This window comes from Carassius carassius, chromosome 37, assembly GCF_963082965.1.
Source record: "Carassius carassius chromosome 37, fCarCar2.1, whole genome shotgun sequence".
NCBI lineage: Eukaryota > Metazoa > Chordata > Actinopteri > Cypriniformes > Cyprinidae > Carassius > Carassius carassius.
In genome coordinates, this window is record NC_081791.1 from 8,368,908 (window position 1) to 8,390,331 (window position 21,424).

The 21,424-nt window shown below is 36.9% G+C and overlaps 2 protein-coding genes across 6 annotated transcripts in view; both read left to right on the forward strand.

Annotated features, from left to right (window-relative positions):
• Positions 1-10,084, forward strand: part of LOC132117928 (carcinoembryonic antigen-related cell adhesion molecule 5-like) — a 50,857-nt gene extending 40,773 nt beyond the window's left edge. For 3 of the 5 annotated variants that reach the window (XM_059527297.1, XM_059527296.1, XM_059527299.1), the window contains 11 exons: positions 693-947; positions 1,104-1,367; positions 2,138-2,404; positions 2,496-2,768; positions 3,373-3,627; positions 7,103-7,366; positions 7,614-7,715; positions 8,900-8,956; positions 9,362-9,415; positions 9,637-9,705; positions 9,953-10,083. In XM_059527297.1, the coding sequence (XP_059383280.1) occupies positions 693-947; positions 1,104-1,367; positions 2,138-2,404; positions 2,496-2,768; positions 3,373-3,627; positions 7,103-7,366; positions 7,614-7,715; positions 8,900-8,956; positions 9,362-9,415; positions 9,637-9,705; positions 9,953-10,017 (1,925 nt within the window). In that variant the 3' untranslated portion in view covers positions 10,018-10,083. Of the gene's footprint in view, positions 1-692; positions 948-1,103; positions 1,368-2,137; positions 2,405-2,495; positions 2,769-3,372; positions 3,628-7,102; positions 7,367-7,613; positions 7,716-8,899; positions 8,957-9,361; positions 9,416-9,636; positions 9,706-9,952 lie in introns of all 5 variants that reach the window. The other 2 variants (XM_059527298.1, XM_059527300.1) reach the window with 2 other exon arrangements.
• Positions 10,085-13,066: 2,982 nt separating this feature from the next.
• syt2a (synaptotagmin IIa) overlaps positions 13,067-21,424 on the forward strand; it is a 74,309-nt gene continuing 65,951 nt past the window's right edge. The window contains exon 1 of the mRNA XM_059527294.1: positions 13,067-13,268. The gene's annotated coding sequence lies outside the window, so the exon portion shown is untranslated. The remainder of the gene's footprint in view (positions 13,269-21,424) is intronic.

The window sequence follows — 21,424 nt, forward strand, 5'->3', positions numbered from 1 at the left end:
GACGGCAGCCGTCTCTCCACATCGTGGGCGGCCGGTAGCGAGCTCGCCCGTCCCCGGCAACTCGCTCCAGCCCACCGCCTCGAGTGTCCATGGCGGCACACTCCTCGCCAGCTCGATGGCACCGCGGATTCACCACAGCGGCGAGGGATCTTCAGCAGCGCGTCCCTCCTTCTCCCGGGCTTCGGCACCACTGTAACGATATCAACCTTCATATTCATCCGGAAGAAGGAGGCGGGAACCGGCGGACAATCAAAAACATTTTAATAACAAAATAAACACAAAACAGCGCACCAGCCCCTCACGGACGACTGGTGCGCATAAAATAAAAACCAAAACACAACTAAAAGCCCAGGCCTGGTCCTCTCTCGTCCTTCACTGTCGTCGCTCCAGTTTTATATCCTTCCATCTCCTCCATGGGCCTCGAGACCGGTGGGACGAACAGGTGTAGTTCATCTCCAATCACTCCCCCGGCCTCGCTCCCATGTCCCTCGGCCCCGCCCCACTCGTCACAGTGTGATTCATATGAAAGAAAAAGTAAAGAGTACTCTTCTTGACAGCAGACAGACACTATTAGCAGCATGAGTCAGTTAATTTAGTCATGTTTAATAAAGAACAAAATGCACATGCAATTCAAGGCAGTTTTTGTTTGAAGGTGGGTCACTCTTTCTGATTTTTAACTCTGTGAATCTTAGATACCACTCCAAAGCCAACTATCACAAAACATCAGTGGTTTGAACCCTTCTACATTAAGGAGCGAGTCCAGTTTAATTGTAATATGCCAGGAGTTGGTTGGGAATACCACTGGTATAAAAATGAAAAACTTCAGATTACAAATCCAGAATTGACCATCGACTCAGTATCTGTCACTGACACTGGTGACTATCGCTGCAAAGCACAGAGAGGAGACTTCTCAGTGAACAGTGAGACTCTACAAGTGCGAGTTCAAGGTGAGTTCATAATTTACTTCTTTATAATCATTTCCATGATGCATTGAGTTTACAGTGCCTCTTTAAAGTTGCCAGGTAATGCGTCAACATTATAATATTAGGCTCTTTTTTATCGATCAGACCTCATTCAAACTCCTTTTTCCTCTTTTCCTACAGATCCACCTAAACCACAAATCCAGTCTGAATGGACCGAAGCGTTTCATGGTGAAAAAGTCTCTTTGCAGTGTGTCATACAAGATTCAAAAAGCTGGAATTATATGTGGTTCAGGGATCAGAACAAGATTGTCTCGAGTGATGGAACAAACACTCTCACACTCTCGGTTCAGTCCAGTCATCACGGAGTGTATGAGTGTCAAGCTGAGCTGCAGGACAGAAAGGTGATGACTACAAAAAGCCCACCGCATTCGTTAACAGTCCATGGTAAGAATCTGTTTTCACTGTAGCTAAAAGCAGCATGTCATGGATATCATAATGTGTTACATAATAATTTCAGAAAACAGTTCATTGGATTTGGGATGTTTAGAAGATTAATGCTAATTTAAGAGTTTCAGTTTCACTTCATATTAAGTGGCCTTAACTCGCTTTAAAAATAAAGGTTCCAAAAGGGAGTTTTTGCAGTGATGTCATATAAGAACTAAAAACCCACAGAACCTTTTCTGAAAGGATGTTCAAGGTTCTTTATACAGTAGGACCACTGATGCAAATAAAGAACCTTTATTTCTAAGTGTACTGTGTTCCTGCATTGCAAAAAAAACTTTTGCTGTTTTTGAGGTGGGCCAGGGGTAAAGTTATGGACAGATTTGGTGGTATGAGTAGGTTTAAGGTTGAGTAAAGGTATAAGGGTCCTTTGACGATCCTGCACCCCTCTCTCCACCAAATGTTTCCTGTCATCACTTTACTGTCCTATCCAGATAAAAAAGGCATGAAAGCCCCCCCAAAATAACTCAATTTATTAATTACCATAAAAACGTGTTCACAATAAGTGCATTGTACCAAATTATCAATTTAATATAGTAGTTAAGGCAACCTAACTTTAATATTATGTATTTTATAATTATTTAAGATTGAGTTTTGGTGCTGTTTATTACCAGCCTCAGTTTAGGCAAATGTTTCTTGGTGTTTCTATTGAAATCATAATATTTGCATAAATATAATTGTCTTTGTCATTAATTACAAACATAATTTTAAAGGACCACAGCCAACAATCATTCTGAAGCAAGATCCATCATACACCGATATCTACACTGGAGAACAAGTCAAACTCACTTGTAGCATTCAAGAGAAGACTTCAAAATGGCAATATATTTGGCAAAATGCTTCACAGCAAGTAAACACTGACCTCGACAATCCAGTTTACACAATTCAATCTGCTACACTCTCTCGAAACGGAGAATACACTTGCCAAGTAAGAAGGGGAGAGAAGACATCATCAAAGTCAACAAAACTGACAATAATAGGTAATATTTTGATGCATTTTTTATCATGTCCAGGAAAAATGATGGAGACGAAGAAAGATGTTTATTTCTGTTATGCTGTTTATCTGTGCAGAGCCACCTAAACCAGAACTGTCAATCGTGTCTCAATGGAAAACATTTTATCCGACTGAAAAACTGACTCTGAAATGTTCAGTAACAGAAGATTCAGATAAATGGAGCTATGAATGGTTTAGAAACGGAGATCCACTTCACTCTTCTGGAAACACACTCTCCATCAGCTCAGTTAAAGCGGATCATGCTGGACAGTACACATGCAGAGGAAAACATCAGACGAGAACGCCAGTGACTACAGGAGAAGCTGAAGCTCTGCAACTTCATGTTCATGGTAAAACTACTTTTGAAAATATGATTTTTTCTTTATTTACCCTCAACAATGGAAGTGAAATGTGACAACATGCCCCTTAGGTGGGGTACATTGTAACATGAGCATATGACAGATTAAAATGTTATCTAATCTAATACAAAAAATATACAACACAAACTAAAATATTTTGTCAATAAAATAAAATGATTGCCTATTTATTTGTATTTATTTATTTTTTTTAATACGTTTTTTTATTCAATCATTGAATAACCCTTACAATAATCACAAGTTCCAGGATTAATTTTCTTATACGGTATATGTTTTAGCAGCAACCAAAACAATAGCAATAGCATGTCAGTTGTACACATTTTTTTTAATGTTCATTTTAATACATACATTTTAAAAGATGATTATGTAAAACAAACACATAGATGCAAATAGTTCCTAAAGCTGGTTTAGCTTCTTTATTGTTTGTGATTGGAGCATGGAAACGGTCAGTGTTTGCAGCTTTATGTTGAACTCAGTTCATTTAGCAGCAGATCTAGAACAACAAGCACAAGCAACTCAAGACAGTTATTGTTTGAAGGTGGTCAGCTGTTTCTAATTTTACCTCTGTTGCTTCTAGACATAACCCCAAAGCCAACCATCACAAAACATCAGTGGTTTGAGTTGTTCTACACTGAGGAACAAGTCCAGCTTAATTGTAATATGTCAGGAGTTGGCTGGGAATACCAGTGGTATAAAGGCTCAACTCCTCTTATCAAAAATGCAGAATTGACCATCAGCTCAGTATCTCACACTCACACTGGTGACTATCACTGCAAAGCACAGAGAGGAGGCTTCTCAGTGAACAGTGAGACTCTACATGTGCGAGTTGAAGGTAAGGTGTCCATAACTACATCTTTTGGCCATTTCATTTAGGATATAACCATGGCAGTGCACTTAACAAGTTTAAAATGATAAGCTGACATGTTAAAGAAACAGTTCACCCTAAATAATATGAAAATTCTTCTGTTTTCATTTCACACTCATGTCATGTTGTTTCTGACATGTATGACTTTCCTCTTCTCTGGAACATAAAATATATTTTGATATCAATTAAAAATGTCCATACAGGCTTTATAGAAACAAATATTGTATTGGCATATACAAACCAATTTTGTCCATACAGGCTATATAGTTCATATAGTCTTTGGGGTCTAATGTAGTTTTGAACCCCAATGACTTTCAAACTGTCTTCATTAAAGGTGGGAAAGGCATTTTCGGAGAGTCTAGCAATAACAAGCTAGCTTTGAAAGCATAAAATCCCACCCCTTTGCATAATCACTCTCCAAAGCCATGTCTCCTCCAAAACACACATGAGGCGGACCAGGACCAGGAGGCTAAACTGCAAAACAATGAAAGATGACGTTGGTGGAGTGTTGAATGCAATTCTGTCAGATTACCTCATGTCTCAGTTATCTGTGAGAAAAAAAAAAGTACAAAGTGCATAATACTGCAATAATAAAGCCTTCACATTCTCGCTTAATGGAACGCACTGATGACGTATCATGTCTGTGTGAACAGAGTGTGCAGAGGTTTGCAAATACATACGTTGACAGGCAGGTAGGACATCGTAACATAGACCTCGGACCAAGGAAAATGATTAGATGAACATTTTATGGTCCTGCGCCTTCCATAGACAATATAAATATACACACTGCTCAAACAAATTTAAGGAACACTTTGAAAAATATCATGCTGGATATCTACACTGATTTGGACTGGGCGACATGTTAGGAATGAAAGAATGCCACATACTGTAGTTTGAAGGAAATAAAAATGATCAACCTATAGAGGGCTGAATACAAATACACCCCAAAAATTTTAAGTGAAAAAAATTATGCAGCAGGCTAGTCCATTTTGCTGAAATTTTATTGCAGCAACTCAAAATGGAACTCAGTAATTTGTATGGCTCACATGTGCTTGTATGCATGCCTGAAAATGTCAGGGCATGCTCCTAATGAGATGACGGATGGTGTCCTGGGGTATTTCCTCCCAGATCTGTACCATGGCATCTGAGGTGAAACCTGGCAGTGTTGGATGGACCAAGACATAATGCCCTAAAGGTGTTCTATTAGATTAGGTCAGGTGAGCATGGGGGCCATTCAATGGCATTAGTTCCTTCATCCTTCACGAACTGCCTGCATACTCTCTGTTAAAATAAAAGCATTAAAGTAATTGCGGAGATCTGATCTGGTTGGGCTATGGAGCTTAGGAGATGGGTACCCAGGATGGAGAATGACACAGACACAAGTTGTGCAGTTCACTCAAGGTTCAAGCTTTATTATCTAGGGATACATATATATATATATATATATATATATATATATATATATATATATATATATATATATATATATATATATATATATATATATATATATATATAGTCTAACAGAAGTGTAAGATTGGACAAAACAGAAGTGACATATCAAGCAATGTCTCATGATCAGTGGGTAATGTCTAAATCCTAAAATACAAGCGGCACAGGATGTTCTAGAACTCACACTCTCGCCACATGATGCTGAGCATTGTTGTGCACCAGAAGGAACCCAGGACCTACTGCACCAGCATAGGGTCTGACAATGGTCCAAGGATTTCTTCCTTATACCCAGTGGCAGTCAGGGTGCCATTGTCTACATCACTGACCCACCACCAAACTTGTCATGCTGAACGATGTTACAGGCAGCATAACATTCTCCTTGGCTTCTCCAGACCCCTTCACGTCTGTCACATGTGCTCTGGGTGAACTTGCTCTCATCTGTGAAAGCACAGGGAGCCAGTGGTGGACCTGCCAATTCTGGTGCTCAATGGCAAATGCCAGTCAAGCTCCACGGTGCCGGACATTGAGCCCTCAGCCCACCCTCATGAAGTCTGTTTCTGATTGTTTCGTCTGAGACATTCACACCAGTGGCCAGCTGGAGGTCATTGTGTAGAGCTCTGGCAGTGCTCCTGCTGTTACTCCTTGCACAAAGGAGCAGATACCGGTCCTGCTGATGGGTTAAGGACCTTCTACAGCCCTGTCAACCTTTTCTCGAGTAACTTCCTGTCTCCTGAAATCTCCTGAGCTCTTGAGGCTGTGCTAGGAGACACAGCAAACCTTCTGGCAATGGCACATATTGATGTGCCATCCTGGAGTAGTTGGGCTGCCTGTGCAAACTCTGTAGGATCCAGGTATTACCTCTTGCTATCAGTAGTGACACTGACCCTTGCCAAATGCAAAACTAGTGACAAACTGTCAGAAAAGATGAGTAGGAGAAAAAATGTCAGTGGCCTCTAGCTATAAAACCATTTCTGTTTTGGGGGTCTTTGCCCATCTAGTGCACCTATTATTATTTTTATTAACACCAAAGCAGCTGAAACTTATTAACAACCCTGCTCTGCTACTTAACTGACCAGGGATGTGTTTCCCAAATGCATTGTAAGTTTAAAGGTACAGGTTGTAGGACCTGCCACTAGAGGGTGCACTATCAAAACAATAACAATCGCGTGGTTTGATGACGCTAAGAAGGAGCATGGAATGATGGGATTTGTTGTCTTCTACCCAACCGCTGAGGGCCATCAATCAGAAGGAAAGATAAATCATGGATTTAACGCGAGTTCAGCGATTTGCATGAGTAGATTACATAAAAAAGTTAATGCAAAGACGCGATCAGACTATGGATCATATGCGTCCTCGCATGGGTCTAGAGACGCGATGCCCTGCGTTTGGCTTGTATGCCCCATAATACTAATCTTGTTGATCGTTATAATAGCATACGTTTTCTGTAAAGATACGAATCAAAACAACTCACCTGTCGAGTAAAACACAAGTGAGATCGGCATCTCTTTCTAGTTGAAGTTTGTCGCGAAGCTACTTCCGCATTTGTCCACGACACTGTTGTCATGTGGTTTCTACGTCAGTAAAGGCGGGAACAAAGGCTAACTAACGTCATTGACAGGCGACTGCACTGCCCCGTGTCACTGTTCAGAATGGGAATTTTCTCATGATTTACAAGTAGTTGAAAACATTAGAGATATTGTAGTAATCAGCTGGACAAAATATATAACACTAGCCTAGAGGTTTTTGGATATTTTACTGCAAATATCTTACAAATTGTACCTTTAATGCTCCACAGAAGAAAGAAAGTCATACAGGTTTGGAACAACATAAAGTTGAGTAAATGATGACAGATTCTTTTTAAAAGTGGTTTTGAATAACGTCAGTTACTAAAACTAGTAAATGTAAAAGCATTAAAAGTACTGATTCAAAGGCTCACTATGAAATATATTTTATTTAAAAGTGATAAAGTAACATATTACTTTGCTCTTAGCTCGTCCAGCTGTATCCCTGAGTCTGGAGACTGAACTGGGCGACATTATGACTGGTGACATGACTCTGAGGTGTAACGTCTCAGACGGCAGACAGTGGAACTACACCTGGTTCATGAACGGACAGCAGCTCAACGAAACCTCAGATGTACTCAAGAGGAAAGGAAATGAGGAAACAATCAAAAGTGAATTCAAGTGCAAGGGAATAAACACAGAGAGACCTCTGTACTCCGCTCTGAGTGACGGCTTCATAGCCAATAATATCAGTGAGTCATGGGAATATTTATTATTAAATAATAAATACAGTGTACTGTATATATGTGAATAAACTGTGCATTAGAACAATGTCAGACAATCTTCATGACTTTCAAGATTTAGATTAAAAAACGAGAAATAACTATTATTATCTTTTAGTTATATTGTCAGTGAGATAATATATTCTGTGAACATGAGAGACAAAATAGCAAAATAAACTTTTTTGTCTAAATGTGTGCATTTTCCTTATTATTACAGTATTCAAAAGGAAGATACTGCTGGCCATCTCATTATGTCTCGTCTGCTGTATTGTAATCCTGATCATTGGATGCATCGTTCTAAAAATCACCCGTAAACCAGGTACAATCAGATATTAATACATACACTTCTCAAATTAAGCTTCTTAATGCTGTTGGCCTTTGCATGCAGTGTCTATTTACCAGTGACTGTCCTTGTGTCGCTCATTGCTCAGACTTACTGCAAATATTATAGTACCACTTCTGTTTACACTTGGTTTGAGTTTCTCAATATACGCACATGTTAGTGTAAACAGGGGTTTATAGTTGGTCTAAACAGCATCCGTCTACTATAATTTACACTCAGTGTAAACACCATTCACCATCTAGTACACTTAGTGTAAATAATTGCTTGCCTGAAAGTATAAAATTGCTTTTAAACACTTTAATCCATTGATGTGGATTCAGCCATCTTCAATTTGTTGTCATACACTGTCATTCAAAAGTGTCTTCTGCTCACCAAGGCTTTGTTCACTTGCCGTATTTTTTAAATCTATCTGCGTCGTTTTACATTGTAATCCTATGAAGTAAACTGTGTTATCGAAAGGTCCTGAGCACTTCAGTTTAGTGCAGCCTCTCCTCCATTGACATCCACTCAAAAACAAAAAAAAACACGCCCTCTGCTCTTCTTCCCCACGTACTGCCAGACAAGAAGTCTTTGAATATATGTTAAAATGTTACTTATTCCTTGAATTTTCATCATCATTACATCATCATTACAAATATGCTGATTTGCTGCACTTCTTATTATTATCAATGCTGAAAACAGTTCTGCTGTTTTTGTAGAAACCATGATACATTTTCAGGATACTTTCATGAATAGAAAGTTCAAAAGAACAGCATTTTCTCTTTGAAATTGTGACATTGTAAACTGTCACTATTTACTGTCACTATTGATCTAATTTAATGCAAATCTCACATAAACCAAATGTTAAATCAGTCATGTACCTAAAAACACAATGACACATAAATAGGGCAGTCATATAGAGTTATGGGTAAGGGTCAAGCCTCACTTATGCTGGATTTAGTGTCACATCACACATTAAATGGTTAAAAAGATCTGTCCACCGTAATAGACATCAGGGTTAATTTATTGTTGTGATTCCCTAACATGACTACATTTTACACTTAGCATTAGCTTGTGTGTTTTGAATTACATTTTACATACAGTAAACTATATGGCAAATGTAACTCTGTATAAACACTTTATAAATATTTCGTACAAAAATGTTCATTTCTTATCATCAGAGGTCAAAGAGACAGCACAAGAAGACTTGTTTTTCTCGATGACAGACTCCAAGATCCGTAAGTTTTACTCTCTCTCTCAGATTAGAAGTTAAAACTACATGGATTTGTTTCTTACAATCATGCAGCTTAGTAAGCACATTATAAGCAAACTTTATTATTATTATAATTATTATAATAATTTTTTTTGGGTGAACTGTTCCTTTAAGAAGTGCAGTTCTGAGTCTTGTTCTTGTGGTCTAGACTAGAGACTTTCACAAACCACATGGCATTTCTTTTGTGTGTGTGTGTGTGTGTGTGTGTGTGTGTGTGTGTGTGTGTGTGTGTGTGTGTGTGTGTGTGTGTGTGTGTGTGTGTGTGTGTGTGTGTGTGTGCGTGCGTGTGCGTGTGCGTGTGTGTGTGTGCGTGTGAGTGTGTAAAATTTCTCTGCATCTACATACATACGTGTTTTTGATTACTCTGCAGAAACTGCTTCACCCATGAAGGAGTACATGGACAGCAGTCCAACAGAGCTGGAGGGTATGTGCTTTTACTGACAATTACAATCAAAGCAGTCTGCAAACATTATACTTCATATAACCTTAAACTACTGTAATTAAGTGACAAACTATTAGTGACTCAACAAGTGAACAGATTCTCTGGCGTTTTTAATAATTTAGCTTCTTTTACAAGCCAAAAGTATGATTTTGTATATTAATGCTGCTGTGGAAGTAATCCCCTCTCTCTCTGTTATGATTCAGAATGTCAGGAAAAAGAAGAACTGATCACTGATCGTAATTCAGCCGTTCAAGAGGATGGTGTGATTAAAGGTAAGACACCCTAGAAATCAGACATTTTGCTGTAAAGTACATATAAATAAATAAATAAATAAATAAATAAATAAATAAATAAATAAAATATATGATGGTGAATTGCCTGTATTTTGAATTTTGTACTTCATTGTGTTGTGTTTTAGGGTTAACCGAAATTTATCTTTTTGTACATCAAATTCAGGATTATGATAAAGTCTATAAAAATCCATTATGACAAATGACTCTCACAATTTTTCTGTTAAAGATGAAGAAACGCCGGCATCAGAAGGCAATGGCCTGATATCATTTAAAGGTAAATTATGTAAATGATTTATTATAGTATCATTGAGAAACTATCATAGTCATTTTCATTCTTATATTTTTTGTTTTCATTTTGATTTTTGTTAAAGTTCTAGTAATTATATGTATGTTTTTTCATCTTTTTATTATTGTTATAATTATTATTTTATTGTATTGTTTTTTATGTATGAAGAGTTCAGATGCAAAATCCTCTAAGTGTCATCTGAAATTTTTATCTAAAAATTTAAATTTTTATAAGGCTCCTACAGTATGTTTAGGCTCAGTAATTTTACCTTAATGGCAATGAATAGGTCATTTTCTATGCAATTAATGTGAAATAAAAACTTAATAAATAAATGTGAAATATAAACTTAGCATAAATATAGGTGCATGGTAAAACTGCTCATTTAGAAGAAAACTTCAGATGACAATTAGAGGCTTTTGTATGGGAACTCTTCATATGAATATACATTCATGTGTACAGTGGGATATCTCATAACATTACTCACTTTTAATTTTTAAAATATTAGCTTAAAGTATGAGATAAACAATTTCATGTGTGATAAACCCAAGAAACCAGATTCTGAGTTTACTGTCATGTTTCCGCCTCTCCAGGACTCTGAACGTTTTACCAGCAATCACCATCATGATGAAGTTACTGTATTTGCACTGAGGCACAGCTAAATGACATACAGTATGCTGATTTTAAAATGACTGCATATAGCACACCACTTTGTGTAGTGGCAGCTGCACTTTTGTGTACTTTTAAAGGCTAAAAACCAGCTTGTTTACGGTTTCTAAAAATGTAGAACTGGACTGCAGTGTTGTGGAGACATACAGCTGTAAATAAAGACAGTGAATGTAGAGGGGGATGAATAACAGACACCAAAACATTACAGTTATCAGAAGAAAGAAACATTTCTGTATATATCTGTACATACCCATAACATCTGATTCATATTGCAAATATTACAACACAACACCACAGAAAACAAAAAACTTTTGATTTGTAATGCATCTACTGTAGTGGATAATTTTGTTATTGTAATTTATTTGCATGTTGAACAAAAGCTTTTACTTTTTCCTCTGTATAAGTGCCTTTTTTTTTTTCATTTTGATCGAAGATCTTAAAAGTATTATGTTGTTGTTTTTCTACCTATTAAAATCGTTTTAAGTGTTTTGATTCTGGATTATTGACATTTAAATAAACATGTTTAGTTCACCGATGGAATGTATTATTGATCTTTCACTTATGATTATTAATAGCATGTTCTCTTTTATAGATACCTCTGTTGATTTATATTTACATTACGTTTTATGCCTATAGGCTCAGAAAAAAATATATACAAATCTATCTAAAAAGAATATAGTTCACATGCCACATACAGTATATAGACAGATATATGATACTGGTAACACTGCAGGATTTGTAATATAAGAAAATAAAAATTAACAAGTCTTGCATATATATATATATATATATATATATATATATATATATATATATATGTGTGTGTGTGTGTGTGTGTGTGTGTGTGTGTGTGTGTGTGTGTGTGTGTGTGTGTGTGATCGGAGCAGCCCTAATATATATATATATATATATATATATATATATATATATATATATATATATATACATATATATACATATATATATATATATACATATATATATATATATATATATATATATATATATACATACACACACACACACAACACATACATAATTAAATATAAATACAATTTCAACACACACACACACACACACACACACACGCATAATTAATTATAAATAAAATGTCAATGTAAAATAGTAGCTGGAAGAACTAATATTAATACTAACATCTCTTACTTCTCATCTGCTAGGAGTAAGCACTGACAGTCTTCTTTTTTTTTGCATCGCCGTTCAAATTCACTTCTACATTCTCATACGAGCAGTCAGTCTAATCACATCCTGTAACAACAAAAGAGTAGACATCGCCATCTAACGGTGAAATATCGTCTAATAAATAAACTAACACGGACTAGTGATAAAAAAAGACAGAGAAAGACTGGGTGTTCTGGTTGATTAGTAAATCTCAGCAGAGAGAAAAATGTATCTTGACATAAATCAAAAGTCTGGAGCTAAAGCAGATTTGAATCAATTGTTGTTTCTGTAAACCTGGTCTTTTGTCAGTATATTAGGTTATATATCAGACCATAAACTGATGCCCAGATACAGACTAAAACAGAGAAATGAAATTAACCCCCCCCCCCCCCCCACACACACACACACACACACAAGAAATGCCATGTGGTTTGTGAAAGTCTCTAGTCTAGACCACAAGAACAAGACTCAGAACTGCACTTCTTAAAGGAACAGTTCACCCCCCCCCCCCCCCCCCCAAAAAATAAAAAATAATAATAATAATAAAGTTTGCTTATAATGTGCTTACTAAGCTGTATGATTGTAAGAAACAAATCCATGTAGTTTTAACTTCTAAACTGTCTTTTCTGGCCAGTTTTCATTTTTGGGTAAACTGGTCCATTAAAGCAACAAAGCAAGTAACTCCCATCGTTTGTCCCATCACAACCTTTTAATCTCCTTCGCAAGCTTAATTCATTATCATACATTAAGTCTCTTCCTATTAACACACACACATCCACACAAATACAGCTATGCACTTCTGCTCTAGCTTTTGTGGTTCTGTTACCATAGATCCGGTATAATTGCTTGTGTTCTCTATGAAAGTGTCTATAAGTTATAGTAAATGTGTTAAATGTGTTCTCTATCCCTGCGTTCATCTCCTTTTCATATTCTACCTCATTTCATTCATCCTCTTCATCACATATTGCAAAGCTCAGCTATCCTCTGTGTGCGTGTGTGTGTATGTGTGTGTGTGTGTGTGAGAGAGAGAGAGAGAGAGAGAGACATAATAAGCAAGAGCAAACATGAATAATGTTTTGACAGGCCTCATAAATTGCCTCTATCCAATTAAAAGCGAGATCATACATTACTGTGTAGCAGCTCAGCCAATCAGGAGCCACTGCTGGTGAGTACAGCAGTAAAACATTGAAGGGCTGAGTAAGAAGAAAGATCCTGCATGCATGTTCTCCTCTCCTTCTGCATCAGCTGATCTTCTCTGTGTCAGTTTAGTGTGAATGACACTGGACATCAGATGCCAAAGTCTTTTCTCTAAAGACACAGCGAGGGAGAACATTTCAGGCAATATAGTGTTTTCTGAGGCTTTTGGCTTGACACCACTATAAGTTTCTCTTCGGGACATTTGGCACGTATGGTAAGTGGCCATTTTAAAGGTTCTGCCTGCGTAAAATATCATTTTGTATTTTTATTAGGCTTAATGCTCTGGATAGGTGATTTGGTACTGAGACAGTTTAGATTAGGCTACTGTGTTTACCCCAAATCCAGTATTAGATCATATAGTATATTCCTTTATTACTATATTAAAGGGGAACACAACGATTTTTGTGATTAATTTGAAGGATAACTACAGGCAGAGTACAACTCTCTGAATGCTTAGTTTTGTAATTGACTGTACTAGCAGTCATTTTGCCCTGCAGAAATGTTAAAATAGGTGATGTTAAAGAGAGATTTTATGTGAGAGCACTGACTTGAATTGAATTGAATAGTTAAGCTATCTGCCCATTAACAGCTAAAGTAGTCAGGGGTTATAAGTTCATTTTTATAAAAATGATACAGTGAGTGATGCAATGTAAAACCATCAACCACTTTTGTACTTTTGTTCACGTTTATATGCTTTCCGACCAGTAGAGGGCGCCATGTGTTATTATAAATAAAGGGAAAATAAACAATGGCCAATTAACAAGTACAATTAGATCACAATGTTTCTCTGAGACTGATTGGAAACAGCTTTTTAGACCTCAGCTCTTAATTTTTCTTAAGTTTTGAGATCAATTACCTGGGCTCAATGGGAAAACATACTTCTATTTCTGCAAAACTCTAAAAACATGCATACACATACAATTCACTGCAGTTTCCCAAATAAAATTAACTCTAGTGGAAGTAAAACATTAATTCCTTTTCATACGAATTGTGATTACAGATGCAGATTTTTTTGCACAATATTATCACCTCAAACCACTTTATCATAGTGGATGAATTTTTAATGAATACATTCTGACATTTGCTTTACATTAACGGCTCCATATCTGTGGATTTCTGCCAAAGTAAACCTGATCAAGAGCACACCTCGTAAAGCGTTGCTTGTGATGTGAAGTTCTTAGACTCCCACCGATCATGAAAGGAAAGTGCACTATTCAATTTCATTAAAGGCCTTAAACAATATGAATGAGGTTATGGGAGTCAACAAGGCAAGACGTTTGAGCTCAATCTGCCCCAACTAATACATGTGCGATGGGCAATCGATTTATTAAAGAACAAGTACAACCAGTCTTCATGCTGGGCTTTGTTGGCAAGCTGATTAATCTTACAGTGGACGAGGTGTACTGTGTGAGTTGCTACATTAGGGGGAGTGTGTAGAGCTATGTGTGTATGTATTTTCTGTTCATAGAGTGCATGTGGACAAGAGAGAGGGGTGTTGTGTAAGCAATGAAAAGGAGAGGAAAGTGTGAGACTATAATGTAGGACAGAAGAAAGAGGGAGGAGCGTGTGTTGGAGACTGAGAGTGGTACAGGAACATAAAGACAGAGGGGCACTGTGGGTGAGCATGAGAGAGAGAAGAGATGATGGAGTGGGTGTGCTGAAAGCTTCGAGCACTGCGGTATGTTGCAGCACCCAGCCCCCATTCAGAGTGCAGCATACACACTTCAAACATTACTCTTATTCCTGTGTTTATCAGACTCGTGTGATATTCATGACTCCACACCCGTGCGGTACATCAGAAATACTATTCCTGTCCTCTGAGGGCTTCGCTCAAACTGATGCGGTGTCGAGGTCAGTCTTGATGTATGATGGATGATGTCCCCATGTTCTCTTCTCTGAATGACCGTCAGATGCTTTCTCTTTCTTTGATTGCACTGAAGTGATATAAAAAACAATATTAAACAAAACTGTCTTCCAGATGAATAACCACAAACATTGCTGCACCAGATACGATCAGATGGAAAATTAAGTTATAATTTCAATATTTTGTACTAAGTACTTTTTTCTGTTGTCCTACTCAGTGCCAGCGCAAAGGTGAAAGCAGTGCATTGCTTCTTGTACAAACTCATTTAAATGCACTTTCAAATGGCTATAAATGGAAAGCAGCCCATAATATATAACATCAGTATATCTACATTAGATTACATTATCTAACATGTGAATGCATCGTTTCAAATTTGCAAGATCGTCAGATTCGAAATACACAAAGGGGTAGCGTTTGAAAAGCATTACTTTTTTTTCCAATCAACTCAGTAAATGCTAACTGAATGGACTGTGTGTTGTATAAACTCCAGTTGTGTTTTGTTTGTCACTGGTGCTGAAAGTTTGAATGTAGGCGATTTCATGAATTATTGAAAGGAATATAGCTGAAAGCTTGAAATATAACCTAAATGTCTAAAAAATATATTGTTTTATAAGGCCTGTCATAGCTCAGAAACAGTTATATTGAGAAAGACTTATTGGAAATGTATTATATCAGTACGAGAAACAATTGCAAAACTGCCAAGCCATGTTTCACAAGGTCTGTGAAACTATGATAGGCATCAGGGTGTACAGTTGACACATTTCCTTTTGAACTCGGTTCAAATATATTTGTTGATATGATATAACAGAATCTGGCTCAGACTGCATTGTGAGAACTAAATGTGTTTATGTGTGTAAAATAACTCATGCGTTGGACCCAATTATTGCACAAAAATAGCTGGTCTGGATTTTTTTAATACTTTAATGTAATAATTTAAAATACATATATATATACATTTATGTTCCCTACTCTGTCTGCCCTGTTACTGCCTTATCTGTGTCTTGACCTCTGCTTGTTTGTCTCCAATAAGTCTCCAATAAAACTGCAAATGGATCCCAACTGTGTTGATGAACCATTATACAGAATATATATATATATATATATATATATATATATATATTTAATAAGCAGACAATATACACTTTATTGTTTATTTTTTACAGCTTGAACTTATACAGTTAGGTGCATATTTATTTGAACACTGACACAATTTTAATAATTTTAGCTCTGTATACCCGCCTTATGGGTCTTTCTGTCTTTAGTTTTATCTTCAGCGAGTGGAATGCAGTTCAGTCGGGTTGAGATCAAGAGATTGACTTGGTAATTACAGAATATTCCACATTTTCACCTTCAAAAACTCCTGGATTGCGTTTGCTGTATGTTTTGGGTCGTCCATTTGTACTATGAAGCGCCGTCTAATCAACTTTGCTCCATTTGACTGAATCTGGGCATGAGGTATATCTCATACACTTCAGAATTCTTCCGGCTGCATCATCAGTAAACACCAGTAACCCAGTGCCACTGGAAGCCATGCACTGATCCACTATGTTTCACAGACGATGTTTTATGCTTTGGATCATGATAGAGATGAGATGTTTACCATGGAGAGATTCTCAGATCATCCTCCACTGTTGTCCTCCGTGGACATCCATGCTTTTTTATGCTGTTTTTATGTACCAAACTTAAGTTGGCCACTCGTAATGTTACTGCTATCTCTCTGATGGATTTGGAAATAGTGGAAATAACAATTTTCTCTTTCTGTTGTAAAAAGAGATTATTTGACTGCATTATGTGGGTTCACAGCAACAGCTTCCAAATGCAAACGACACACTTAGAATCAACTCCAGACCTTTTACCTGCTTAATTGGTGTAGACATAATGAAAGAATAGCCCACATCTGTCCATGAAACAGCCTTTGAGCCAATTCTCCAGTTGCTTATTATTAAAACATATTAAAAAGCTGTAATCCCTTACCCTTCCTCCAATTTTTATGAGAATACCCTCAAATTAAAGCTCAGAGTGTGCACCTTAAAATATGTTTTGGTCAGACGCTAAAGAAGTGTCTAAAGTATGTACCTAACTGTAAATGTAACTACTGTATAAGTAGAAGACCTTTTCTCTGATCTGCATCAATACCTATTATCCTACAGATTTAATATTATTTTTGTCATCCCTGTCATGTAAAGATGCAAAATAATAATAATATTAATAATAATAATAATAATAATAATAAATACAGAGCTCAACTACATAATTAAACCTAACAGGGACAACAATTTGGAATAATTGCATAATTTACAGCCAGATGCATTGCAGAACAGCTGCTGTAATTAGCCATTGTGTGACAGTATGGTTTGAGCCCAAATGGGTTAAACGCTCTCGTCCAGGCATTAGGCAGGGAGTGTGCAGTAGTTCCCCTTCATGATGCAATGCTTGAAGCTTTATGTATGTGTGCAGCAGCAGTGTTTTCAGACGAGCTTGAATTGCAGCCTTATTTCTTGTTATGAGTGGAGAATTAAAGGCGGGAGTGAGAGAGAGGGGGAAGAATTTAATCAAATTTAGACCTCCAAGAATAGAGGCGAAAAGAATAGAGAAGAGAAAGACAGAAAAAGGAGGAGGAAGAGAGAGAGAGGAACAGGGAGTTGTGGCAGGACAAACTGCAGGCAACACTGAAAATGCTGCAGTGAGCTGCATAATTAATCCAAAGGGAAGGCAGGGGGAGGAGTCAGGGGCGTGGCTTAGCACAAGCAGGACTGAACACTGCTGTGCTCCTCTGATGCTTCGCTATTACTCTATCCCTTTGTATTTTAGGCTGTTGTGTTCCTCTGTGATACTGGGAGGTGGTTACAGATGGAAGAAGACATTGCTGCTCTTCTGCCATCGATTCATATTCAAGAGATGACAGTATTCTGAAAGAGTACTGGGTGTCCTCTGCATGTCTGTGGAAATGCAGCTCATCTTATGCATTCCAAATCTCTCAATCACACTGAATAGATTCATGCATTCATTTAGCCAGGAATAAAATGGCTGATATCCAGAAAAGCAGTTCTGAGTGATTGAACACACTGCCTACGGAGAATCTTAAAAGCAGTTGTGCTCTACTGTGAAAATGAAAAGAGAAAGAAAGGAAGAATGGAATGTTATGGAACTAGCTGAAAAACATTGAAAGGGCTAACTAGCTTTGCAAGGTCAGAGCTGCTCCCATTTGTCCTGCTTTTTTATGATTTATAAGCTTAAACCTCTTACATTAACTTTAGTTGACCTGTGATGGAGCACAATAACAGGAATTTCTGATGTTTGTACATTTTGAAAAAGGCATGTCAAGGGCAGTGACTTTATTCTTACAGTTTAAGATAAATCAATCATTATGTGGTTTCTTAGAAGCATAAGGAGTATATTGTCAATAATGGAGACCTTTTCTCTTTTAGAATAAATGAAATTGTATTCAATTAGCCATTTATCGCAGCATACAGCAATTTCTGCAACTAGATGACAAAACTTAACTTAAAAAAATCTATAAAAAATAAAATGTATTATTATTATTACATGCTCATTTAACATCTATATATATATATATATATTTTGAGATGGATTTTTATGAGGGAGCTTTTCAGTTTATAAGAAAGGTCTGTGGTAAATATAAACTGATGATACTTTGGCTATACTGTTTGGCTATAACTTTTACACACCTATACTCAGTGTTGGGGAGTAACTAGTTACATGTAACGGCGTTACGTAATTTAATTACAAAATTATTGTAACTGTAATTAGTTACAGTTACTACGAAAAAATTAGTAATTAAATTACAGTTACTTATGAAATTTTTAACGATTACAAAGAGGATTACATTTGGATTACACACATCCACATACAGATTTAACTGATTTCTTTCCCAAATTGCACTGACTATTCTGAGACATATGCCCTAATAATTTCCGGGATGCGGAAACACAAGTCTAGTTTGTAGAATCCAGTCATAAAAACGGAATGTCTAACGCGGACGGAATATGCCACATTTTGGATGACTAAATCAAAAGTAGGTCAGTACACTTGAATCAAAACATGACATGGACTAGTGTCTGTGAATATTAAGCCCCAAAAATGCAATAGCCTATATGACTTTCTGCGTGTCTGTGGAATTCAGGCGCGGACTGGACACCAGGAGAACCGGGACAACCGGGATTTTGCCCCACTATTTAATATCATTATTGTATAATTGCCTGCCGAATGTAGGCTACTAAAGCGATCATTTGCGAATCCGCCATTTGATAATTAAATCTCTAATAAGTCATGAAGTGTTATGGGCCTTTCACACAGGACGCGGTATGCGCGGCGCTGCGCAAAAAAAAACCCCATTCATCTCAATGGCTTGCGCTGCGCAAGGACGTTATGTTGCTGCGTCGACCAAAGCGCAAGCGCAGCGATGCGCATCTTTTGCGTGCTCGCGCGCACGCCGCGGTCAAAGTTCAAAATAGTTCAACTTTTGCCACTGCGCTATGTGACAATTACCAGACTCAGAGTAACCAATGAGAGAGAGAGAGAGAGAGAGAGAGAGAGAGAGAGAGAGAGAGAGAGAGAGATAGAGTGGACTGTGGAAGCGCACAGCTGGAGCAGAGAAGCAGAACTACTGTTCAGGGTTTCAGGTCAGTTTCATCTGTAAAGATGCTTTTTTTGTCTTTGTTTCTTTTATTTATTTAATCAAGCAGCAGCACGTTGCTCATCAGTCATCACTCAAAATACTATATAAAGGACATCATTATTATCTGTTGTAATGTTACAGTAGTAATTTAGCTGAAAAAAAATCCGATTTTTTTTATAGGTTTAGGGGGAGCTACGACAGACAACAACACAACCCTTACGAAAATTAACATTTTAATATTTAACTATAAATCCAGAGAAAATGGTTACTATTGTTTAACTGTGGTAACCAAAAATTTAAAATTATTTTACAAATGTATTTAGTATGTAATTATTTTGCATGTCCCCAAATTAAAGATTTAAACCTTTTTTTTATGTCAGGTCTATACAAAAAATAGTTTTTTCCATGAATTTGTTTGTATGAGTTTGATTTTGATTTTCCAGTCTGAAGTTTTTTTCCCAGTCCGCCCCTCCAGTAAATTAATGGCAAAGACATGGTTTCATTTACTACACATAGGCCTACTGAAGCTCGCAGTGTTTTCAACCTCTGCCATCTCAATATAGGAGTACACGAGCACATAAATATAATTTCTAGAACTGCTTTGTGTCACTTAATGTGCATTTTACTTATTTTGAGAAAACTATCATCATATACAAAGAGACAGCAGTTTCAAAAAAACACCAATGTTTCAGGAGTTCATTACACAGAATATGTCACATGCTTATTAGATAAATGTATTTAAGTTGATGTATATGCTTTTATTTATTATTCTTTAATTTTCACAAATTTAGAAAAGTAATCAAAAAGTACTCAAAAGTAATTAGTTACATTACTTTAATAAAGTAATTGAAAAAGTTACACTACTATTACATTTTAAACAGGGTAACTTGTAATCTGTAACCTATTACATTTCCAAAGTAACCTTCCCAACACTGCCTATACTGAAAAAATAAAATAAAAAATAAAACGGTTCTGTTTATTTTTTTCAAATGTATGTTTGCAATTAGTACTTGAAAATGTTTGTGGTGTGCAGTTTAAAACAAGTATCGTCAAGATATGTCAAATGTCAAGCCAAGTATGGTGACCCATACACAGAATTCATGTTCTGTATTTAACCCATCCAAAGTGCACACACACACACCGTGAACACACACACCGTGAACACACACCCGGAGCAGTGGGCAGCCATTTATGCTGCGGCGCCCGGGGAGCAGTTGGGGGTTTGGTGCCTTGCTCAAGGGCACCTAAGTCATGGTGTTGCCAGCCCAAGATTCAAACCCACAATTCTAGGGATAGGAGTCAAACTCTCTAACCACTAGGCCAAGACTTCCCAAAGAGAAAGTGACGTGACATTCTGCCTGCATCAGAATTCGTGCTCTGCATTTAACCCATCCGAAGTGCACACCCACACCCAGAGCAGAGTTTACCGCATGACCACATTTTACTCATAAATTGAAAAACCCCATTATTCAGCATTCAGTAGTTCTTTAGTTAGCGTTAGCGTATAGATACCTACAGATATTACGTAGATTAGCATGATCATCTCTAGAGTTTTAAATCACAATACTAGTGAGTTTGAGATAGTGGTCTATAATATTAATTCACTTACCTATATAACAACAAAGAAGCAAATGTGGTATCAAATCTTTCTAATTTGTGTTTATCGTACTGATGTTTACGTTTATTTTCGTTGTCTTTGTCTGTCGATTCTACATAAATTTACCAAGGTGAGCATACTTAGACAAGTTGTGAAACTGTTTTGACTTCAGACAGTCAACTATAACCTTTGGCTTTTAGTGAAATTCCAGGGTCACATAATTTGAACATGCTAAGTTATATATTTATGAATATGAACATCATATATATA